The sequence below is a fragment of the Papio anubis genome, chromosome 12 (assembly GCF_008728515.1).
Source record: "Papio anubis isolate 15944 chromosome 12, Panubis1.0, whole genome shotgun sequence".
Taxonomy (NCBI): Eukaryota; Metazoa; Chordata; class Mammalia; order Primates; family Cercopithecidae; genus Papio; species Papio anubis.
Window position 1 is genome coordinate 106,861,607 of NC_044987.1, and position 10,631 is coordinate 106,872,237.

The following is a 10,631-nucleotide window of genomic DNA, read 5'->3' on the forward strand; positions in this document are numbered from 1 at the left end:
GAAAGAATACAGGTTAATTAAGAAAATGTGTTACCCTCGAAACCCATAAAGCCTTTTATCTAAAGCAGGAATTATTCATAGTTTTTCTTTTCCTCCATCGCGATACCTCTCCTAACATGTCACAGTGTTTCATATGCCACACTTACCACATAGGAATTTCTTGGGTTTTACTTTTATTCTGAAATATTTTCACACAAGGACACTTCACTTTGGCAGCCAGAAAACCTAAAATATTCAGTGGTATTTAGCTTCTATAATTGCAATGAATAGTTAAGAGTATCCTTGTATCTTATACATCCATTCCGATATAATTTTATCTCTATGTTTTCTCAACAAGCTGATTCAGTGCTGTAGTCACCAGGAAACAAGAACAGAGACAGATGAAAAGGGCAAATATCCCAGATATACACAGATAAATGTTCATGCACAAGCATTGTAGGTACTATAGTAAAAGCAATTAGACATATATATACACACACATGTAAATGAACACATATTTATTCGAGTCACATACCATATTTTCCATTAATTTTGTCATGCTGACATCTAATAAACACACAGAAATATGGTGTTTTTGTTTCTTTATTTACTTGTTTTCCTATTTTATGTTACAGACATAACATTTATGTAGGTGCTTTGGATAAACAGGGATGAAACTCAGTACTCCATACTTGAGCAAAGAATACTCAAAATCTCATACTGGAAGCAATGATTTCATAAACAGGTGATACTAAAATAATGCCTTAAGGAATTGTTTGTTTGTGAGCCACAATGAGGGTCATTTTAGGAGGGCTGAGAATGAGAAAGAAAAGGGAAACTTCCTGGAGAAAGGGATGGAGGAGTGATAGTTGATAATTAGAGCACACAGATGTACTTGAGCAGGGCCCTTTCTTGACATTTGTAACCTAGCAAGGTTGGACTTCACTTCCAAAACGACCTGGACCTGTCCACCTCCAGACCTCTCTAATTGCCAAACCCTCTGCCAAGAATCCCTTCCTCTCCCCAAGTTACATCTTTTCAGATTCGAGACAATATCTCCATCCCAGGAAGAATTTCTCCTGCACATTAGATTTAGACATTTTGCTGTTGGATTATAACCACAGTCTTTTTATATCATTTTTGATTCCAGGTGTCTTGTGAATTATCTGAGTGCTCAGTTAACTAGTATCTGTTTCTTCTCACTAGAATATAAGTATAGAAACTACTGAATTTGCCAAGAAATACAAAGCACCTAAATATGCATAAAAGCAATGAGTATATACTCAGTGACTCTTAGTATAATTGAAATAATCCTGAATTAAATAATGACCAAAACAAAATTCGGTCATTGTCATGTTGATTTTGTATCCTGCATGTTTACCGAATTCATTTATTAGTTCTACCAGGTTTCTGTGAAGTTCTTAGGGTTCTCTGTATATAAGATTGTGTGGTCTTCAACCGGAAAGATTATTTTTTCTTCCTTCCTGATTTGGATACATTTATTTTCATTTTTCTTTTCTTTTCTTTCTTTCTTGTGTGTGTGCGTGTGTGTAGGCATGTGAGAGTGTGTGTGTGTGTGTGTGTGAGTGTGCCTAATTGCTCTGGCTAGAAGTCCCAGTACTATGTTGAATAGAAATAGTTAAGAGTGAGCATTCTTCTCTTGTTCCTTATCTTATATGAAAAGTTATCCGCTTTTCATCACTGAGTATGATGTTGGTTGTGGGCTTGAATTATATGGCCTTCATTATGGAGATGTCTTCCTTCCATGTCTACTATGTTGAGAGTTTTTATCATAAAGTGATATTGCATTTTGTCAAATGCTTTTCTGCATTTGAGATGATAATATATCTTTTTCCTTCATTCTGTTAATGTTGTGTATCACATTTATTAATTTGTAGACATGAACCATCTGTGGATAACAGGGATACATTTGCCTGATCATCATAAATGCTTCTTTTAATCGCTATTAAGTATTGATTTACCAGTATTTTGTTGATGATTGCTGCATCTCTGTTAATCAGGGATATTGGTCAATAATTTTCTTGTAAAGTAATTGGTTTTGGTATACAGGTAATGCTGACCTTGTAATATAAGTTTGGATATATTTCCTCCTCTTTGATTTTATGCAAGAGTTTTAGAAAAATTGGTATTAGTTTTTCTTTAAACGTGGGGTAGAATTTAGTAATGAAGCAATCAGGATATGGGCATTAATTTAATGCAAATATTTTTTATTACTGACTCCAGATCTTTATGTGTTATTAGTCTGCTCAGATTGTATATTTCATCATGATTTGATCTCAATAGATTATATATGTTTAGGAATTTATCCATTTCTTCTAGGTTATTCAATTTGTTGTCATAAGTTGTTCCTAGTAGTCTCTTATGACCCTCGGTATTTCTGTGGTATCAGTTGCAGTTTCTCCACTGTCATTTCTGATTTTATTTATTTGAATCTTCTCTCTTCTTAGTCTAGTTAAAAACTTGTCCATTTGAGATACACACACACACACACACACACACACATATATATATAATTTGTATAAATTTAAGGGGTGCAAGTCAAGTTTTGCAATGAAGATATATTGCATAGTGGTGAACCCTGGGCTTCTATTGTAACCATCACTCAAATTGTGTACATTGTACTTATTACATAATTTATCATTTCTCACCCTCCTCTCACTCTTCAAAGTCTCCAATGACTACTATTACACACTTTATGTCCACATATACACATTAATAAGCTCCCACCTATAAACAAAAATATGCTTTATTTGACTTTCTGTTTCTGAGCCTTCGATAAATTACAACCTTTTAGCTGGAGGAGGGTTTTGCTTTGAGTGATGCCTGTTGACTGATGAGGGTGATGGTGGCTGAGAATTGGTGTGGCTGTGGCAAGTTCTGAATATAAGGCAATAATGCCTTAATTTTTTTGTTTACCCAAAATTAAATAAGGAGCAGTTGTTGACTTTCTGTGTACTTGTGTGGTTTAGATAGTTCCTCTTGGTATTGGTTTTTAATTTTATTCCACTGTGATCCAAGAAGATGCTTGATACGATTTCAATTTTTTGATCTATTGAGACTTGCTTTATGACCAAGGGTGTGGTCAATTTTAGAGAATGTTCTGTGCACAGATGAGAAGCATGTACGTTCTGCAGTTGTTGGGTGGAGGATTCTATAGGTAGCTATTTGGTCTATTTGGTTGTGAGTCCAATTTAAGTCCAGAATTTCTTTGTCAGTTTTCTGCACCAATAATCTGCCTAGTACTGACAGTGGGGTGTTGAAGTCCCCTACTGTTATTGTATGGCTGTTAATCTATTTTCTTAGGACTACTAGTATTTGTTTTATAAATCTGGGCTCTCTGATGTTGGCTGCATATATATTTAGGAGAGTTAAATCTTATTGTTGAATTGAGCCCTATATCATTGTGCAGTGCCCTTTGTCTCTTTTTATTATTGTTGATTTAAAGTCTGTTTTAACTGGTACAAGAATAATATGGCAAATCCTGCTCTTTTTAAATATAAAGATGGATGCAGTAAACACTGGAGGCTCCAAAAAGAGGGGAGGAATGGAGTGGGGCAAGGGTTGCAAAACTACCTATTGGGCTCCATGCCCACTATTTGGGTGATGTTCTTATTAAAGCTCAAACCTCAGCAGAACCCAATATACCTATGTAAAAAACCTACACGTGAACTCCCTGAATTTAAATTTTTTTAAAAAAATCCACAAATAAAAAACAAAACGCATCATTTATTTGATGAACAGATAAAATTTTCAAAAAATAAACAACAATGAAATTTAAAAATAGAATTCTTCCTTTCACAAAAGATTTCTAACAAGCTACTGACATGTGATGTTGTTTGACAGCGTTTTACCCACAGCAGAATTTTCAAAATTGGAGGCAATCCTCTCCCTGCTGCATCTTTATTAATTAAATTTATGTAATTTCTAAACTTTTTTGTTTTCATGTCAGCTACATCGAACAGATTATCACTTTCATTACCTCTGCAGTTGTTTCTTTCAGTAAAGTCTTAAGTCCTTCAAAGTCATCCACAAAGATTGGAATCAACTTCTTCCAAACTCCTGTTAATATAGACATTTTGGCTGCCTTCCATGTATCATAAATGTTCTTAATAACATCTAGAATGATGAATTATTTCCAGGTTATCAGTTTAATTTGCTTAGATCTATCAGAGGAATCATGGTCTATGGCAGCTCTAACCTTACAGCCTGTATTTCTTAAATAATAATATTTAAAAGTCAAAATTGATCATTGATCCTCAGGCAGCATAGTGGATGTTGCCTTAATAGGTATGAAAATAATATTAATCTTGAGCATCTCCATTAGAGTTGACGAGTAACCAGGTATATAGTCAAACAACAGTAATATTTCGAAAGGAAGCTTTTCCTTTCTGAGTAGTAGGTCTCAATAATGGGCTTAAAATATTCAGTGACCCATGCTGTAAGCATATGTGCCATCATCCAGGCTTTGGTATTATACTTATAAAGCATGGATAAAAAAGATTTACCATCATTTTTTAGGACCCTAGGATTTTCAGAGTGGTAAATGAGTATTGGCTTTAACTTAAAGTCACAGCTTCCTCTAAAAAGAGATCAGCCTGAGCTGTGAAGGTTTTATGTAAGTCATTGACAATATAAGGTTGTTTCTTCTATATTGAAAGTTTGCTGTTTAGTGTAGCCATCAACAATTAGGATAACTTACTGTAGCTTCTACATCAGCTCTTGCTGTTTCATCTTGTGCTTTTATGTTACAGAATTGACTTATGTCCTTAAACCACAGGAATCAACCTCTGATAGCTTAAATGTTTTAAAATTTGTTTTTATTATGCTTTAAGTTCTAGGGTACACGTGCACAATGTGCAGGTTTGTTACATATGTATACATGTGCGATGTTGGTGTGCTGAACCCATTAACTAGTCATTTACATTAGGTACATTTCTAATGCCATCCCTCCCCTCCCCCCACCCCACGACAGGCCCCGGTGTGTGATGTTTCCCTTCCTGTGTCCAACTGTACTCATTGTTCAATTCCCACCTATGAGTGAGAACATGCGGTGTTTGGTTTTCTGTTCTTGTGATAGTTTGCTGAGAATGATGGTTTCCAGCTTCATCCATGTCCCTACAAAGGACATGAACTCATCCTTTTTCATGGCTGCATAGTATTCCATGGCATATATGTGCCACATTTTCTTAATCCAGTCTGTCATTGATGGACATTTTGGTTGGTTCCAAGTCTTTGCTATTGTGAATAATGCCGCAATAAACGTAAGTGTGCATGTGTCTTTATAGCAGCATGATTTATAATCCTTTGGGTATATCCCCAGTAATGGGATGGCTGAGTCAAATGGTATTTCTAGTTCTAGATCCTTGAGGAATTGCCACACTGTCTTCCACAATGGTTGAACTAGTTTACAGTCCCACCAACAGTGTAAAAGTGTTCCTATTTCTCCACATCCTCTCCAGCACCTGTTGTTTCCTGACTTTTTAATGATTGCCATTCTAACTGGTGTGAGATGGTATCTCATTGTGGTTTTGATTTGCATTTCTCTGATGGCAACTGATGATGAGCATTTTTTCATGTGTCCGTTGGCAGCATAAATGTCTTCTTTTGAGAAGTGTCTGTTCATATCCTTTGCCCACTTTTTGATGGGGTTGTTTGTATTTTTCTTGTAAATTTGTTTGAGTTCTTTGTAGGTTCTGGATATTAGCCCTTTGTCAGATGAGCAGATTGCAAAAATTTTCTCCCATTCTGTAGGTTGCCTGTTCACTCTGATGGTGGTTTCTTTTGCTGTGCAGTAGTTCTTTAGTTTAATTAGTTCCCATTTGTCAATTCTGGCTTTTGTTGCCATTGCTTTTGGTGTTTTAGACATGAAGTCCTTGCCCATGCCTATGTCCTGAATTGTATTGCCTACGTTTTCTTCTAGGGTTTTATGATTTTAGGTCTAACATTTGAGTCTCTAATACATCTTGAATTAATTTTTGTGTAAGGTGTAAGGAAGGGATCCAGTTTCAGCTTTCTACATATGGCTAGCCAGTTTTGCCAGCATCATTTATTAAACAGGGAATCCTTTCCCCATTTCTTGTTTTTGTCAGGTTTGTCAAAGATCAGATGTCTGTAGATGTGTGGTATTATTTCTGAGGGCTCTGTTGTGTATGACTTCCTCATCACTCTCAGCCTTCAAAGAACTGAAGAGAGTTAGGGGTTTGCTCTACATTAGGCTTTGTATTAATGGATTATTGTGGCTGTTTTGATCTTCAAGCCAGACCACTGAACCTTTCCCCAAATCAACAACAAGAGTGTTTTATTTCTTATCATTCATGTTCACTGAAGTGGCACTTTAAATTTCATTCAATAATTTATCTTTCTATTTACAACATGACAGTTATCCTGGCACAGGTTTTCAGCTTGTCTTTTGTCATGCTTTCCTCACTAAGCTTCATTATTTCTAACTCTTTATTTAATGTGAGAGATGTGCAATATTTCCTGTTGCTTGAACACTTAAAGGTCATTGCAACGTTATGAACTGGTCTGATTTTGATATTGTTGTGTCTCAGGAAATAGGGAGGCCAAAGGAAAGGGAGAGAGCCAGAATGTCACTTGGGGAAGCAGTCAGAATATATATAACATTTATCAATTAAGTTCACTCTCTTTTATGGGTACAGTCCATTGTGCCCCTAAATAATGACAATAGTAACATCAGAGATCACTGATCACAGATCTTCATAATAGATAAAATATTAATGAAAAGATTGAGACATTGTGAGAATTACCAAAATGTGACACAGAGACATGGCATGAGAACATAATGTTGGAAAAATGGTGCCAATAGACTTGCTTGACACAGTGTGGTCCTGAACTTTTAATTTGTGAAGAAAAAAGCAATATCTGTGAAAGGAAATAAAATGATATATGCTTACATAACTGTAAACTTTTATATTTCCAGTTCATAGCTTGTAAACACTTATTATCATAAATAATAGTGATTTGTAGCACACAATATTAGTTACTGAAATAGATTTTGCAATAATACACATCCTTCTACACATCCTTCAATTTCAATTTTCAAACACACATTTCCTGCATGGTTTTCCACTACAGTACTGGACTGATCTCCCTATGAGGACACAGTTAGGACAGCATAATAAATTAGAGAGAGTATTCTTTTTCTGAGATTCCAGCAAATAATATTCCACACATTCAGTAATACATTGTTGCATTTTTTTTAAAAAGAGATAGCAAAACAAATATTTTGCATTGTAATTAACCTATATTGTTCAAGCCACTAAGAAAATGTTTCCAAATTGCTTTGTTATACATTGGGTATAGAAAGTTACCAACATGTTATTACCTTCAATTTAAAAAATCTTATTTGGCTTTTTATTATTGCTTTTGTAACATTCAGGCCTCTATCATCTTATTTTATAACATGTTTTTTAATTAGTGTGAGATAGTTTTAAAACATATATTACAAAAAAACATCAAAGTGTATAAAATGTCCAGGGACTATTCTCAACTCTTAACTGTATTAACTCTATTCACTATCAAACAATCAATAGCATATGCACAATATTCATCTCATTTTACAGATAAGTGAGGCATAGAAAAATTAAGCAACTCATTCAATATGCCACTCACTAGCCAGGTAATGATTTTGGTAATGATAAATCAAAGCAATCTGACTTCTTTTCTTACCCAGGTATCCAGTAATCTATACTTATAATTGAGATACTCTACAGATACACACATCTACATAAATGCACAGTTTTCTGAAACATTTACTATATCCTTTAAGATGACTTGATGAAATTGATTTTAGCATAAATCTGAAGCTAGTAATAACTGAAAAGTAGTATGACTAGTGTTTAGCAGCAACTTTGAAACTTTTAAATGGTTTTTAAAATATTTTGGGACTATGAAATTCATTTGGCTGCATTAAACCAAGAGCTTGATAAAATCCCTAGTATAAGGGGCTGTGTGTGTGTACTGGTAAGGTTTTTGCAAACTCCCAATTACAGTATGTGATTGAGAAATTAGACGTATCTTGAGATGCTTTATCTCATGAAGAATCTACCTTTGATCTTAGAACTTTCTTGGCTGCATCCTTTACATCTTTATTTCTCAAACTATAAATCAACGGATTCAGCACTGGAATGAAAATGGTGTAGAACACTGAGATAATTTTATCAGTGTTTGGAGAATACAGGTAGCTGGGCCGTGAGTAAATAAAGAGGAGAGTCCCTTGATAGATCGTCACAGAAGTCAGGTGAGAGGCACATGTAGAAAAGGTCTTCTTCCTCCCGCTGGTAGAGCGGATCTTTAAGACTGAGAGAAGAATGAAAAAGTAGGAGATGATGATGATGATAAAACAAATAATTTCCACTGAGCTGCCATATGTGGAGAGGAGCCACTCATTAATTGTTGTGTCAGTGCAGGATAGTTTAAGTAGGGGAGGGAGGTCACAGAAAAAATGATTAATAACGTTTTTGTCACAATATTTCAGAATAAAGGCAAAGGATGTGTGAACCAGGGAACTCATGTTGCCTCCAACGTATGACAAGACAATCAGCCACATACAGATGCCCCTAGACATCACAACTGTGTACAGTAAAGGGTGACAGATGGCGACATAGCGATCATAGGCCATGGCAGCCAGGATAAAGGATTCTGTGTCTGCAAAAGTACAGAAGAAATAAAACTGCAGGGCACATCCATAATAGGAAATAGATTTATTCTCCGAGAGGAAATTGACCAGCATCTTGGGAACAATGACTGAGGAATAGCAAAGGTCTACAAATGATAGGTTGCTAAGGAAAAAATACATGGGGGTTTGAAGGTGAGGATCAATCCTGATCAACAGCATCAATCCAATGTTCCCTATTAGAATTATACCATATAATGTCAGAAATATGAGGAACAGGACAATCTGCAGTTCAGGGCGAGTTGGAAAACCTAACAGAATAAACTCAGTCACCAAGGTGTAGTTTCCATCTGTAAATTCCATCTTCTGTTTTGTTTTCCTTTTATGAGAAATTCTAATATCCTAAAATGTTCTATTGATGAAAAAAGAAAAATAAGTAGTTGTAATTATAAAGTTATTTTGTTTAAAAAATAAATAAATAGGCAATAAAAAAAGCAAGCTCAAACTTTTTTGAACTGTAAACTCTGAGAAATATATTTCAGAGTTTAGTAATATCATATTTAATGGTTGCAGGTTATATTTTATTTGATTACTATTTCTTCCATTGAACGGTTGACTTCCTATGCACATGGATCATGTTTGAGTTCCTTACTATTTTGTACCCAAAATATTAAACAATCACTGGCCTAGAGTATTAAAAAAGTAATAAATTAATGAACAGACTGATGATCATATTAAGTAAAGAAAATACGTATATTATTAAAAATGAACTGACTTACAGAATGTTCCTTCAAATAAGAATTTTAGAACAATCTGCTTTTTGTTTTCAGGATTTGATAGATACTGGTATTCTATGTCTCTTGACTGAGTGAATAGAGTGGTGTAATGAAATATGCCAGCTAATTTTTTTTTTTTTTACTATAAAGCAGGTTTAGTGAAATAAAAACAAATGTCAGTAAATACCAGCTCTGAGGATATTTTTCCAGAAAAGAGCTTAGTGTAATTCCATAAACCCTATTCACATACTAAACCAAGCAGATAAAGTTAGTTAACTACTTGTTTCTATACTTTTGGCATTTATTGAAATCACTGGCTTCCAGGAAATGCTCAATGAACATTAGTGGACTGACCAAGTAAAGTAAGCAAAACATTTAGTTATGTGTTAACTTCCAATTAAATAACATTACTGTAGATAGCATTATCACTGATTAAATTTTATAAGTAAACAACAATTGTCACATTTATTGTTATGGTAGTATAATACAAAGTGATGAGTCAGAAAATCTGTTAAAGACTGTTGAAGACTGCTTCTAAGGTCTCAAAACACTTACACAATTATAAACATTTTTAACTTGACTTTGAAGTACAAATAATTTGATTTTGGCCATGTTGGAAGTACATTAAAAAAAAAAAAAACAAGCAAAGTATCAATCTCTGTAGTTCATGTTGAAAGAGCCAAGATGGGAATTAAAAATATTTCTGAGTCACTGCCTCATTTACATAAAACATATTATGACAATGACAGTGCTACAGACAATTTATCTCATGTAAGCAATAAAACTAGCCAATGACATAGACACTGAGAAGCCTATTGATAATCAGAAGGGTTAATCACGTGCTCAAAGTGCTGCCTTATGTTATCACCTCAAAGTGTGTGAATGAGATGCAGCACTACAGTAGGACTGTGGTTATTCTTACTTTGCTTGTTTGAAAAGTAGTTATGGTATTTAGAAAATATAAGACATAATTTCAATTTAGGAGGAATTTGATTAGATGCCCATCTTGGCTGCATGGGGGCTGTGTGACCTTGTGCAACTTAATATAAATTATCCTAATATGTACTATAACAATGATAATAAATATCTCATAGTGTTTCTGTATGGATTACATAGGGAAAATTATCTCCCCCCCTTTCTGTCCCTTTATCTACCTACTTATCTTTCCATGTGTGATTCTTTAGAGAGACTGACATACAGTAGGTAACATCAAAAATTAG

General features: G+C 34.5%; 1 protein-coding gene across 1 annotated transcript; it reads right to left on the minus strand.

Moving 5' to 3' along the window:
• Positions 1-6,788: 6,788 nt before the first annotated feature.
• LOC101006369 (olfactory receptor 5I1) lies at positions 6,789-10,028 on the minus strand. Its single transcript, XM_003909889.3, has one exon. The coding sequence runs from the start codon at positions 8,996-8,998 to the stop codon at positions 8,054-8,056; it is 945 nt and encodes a 314-aa protein (XP_003909938.2). The 5' UTR covers positions 8,999-10,028; the 3' UTR covers positions 6,789-8,053.
• Between the last annotated feature and the right edge of the window lie 603 nt (positions 10,029-10,631).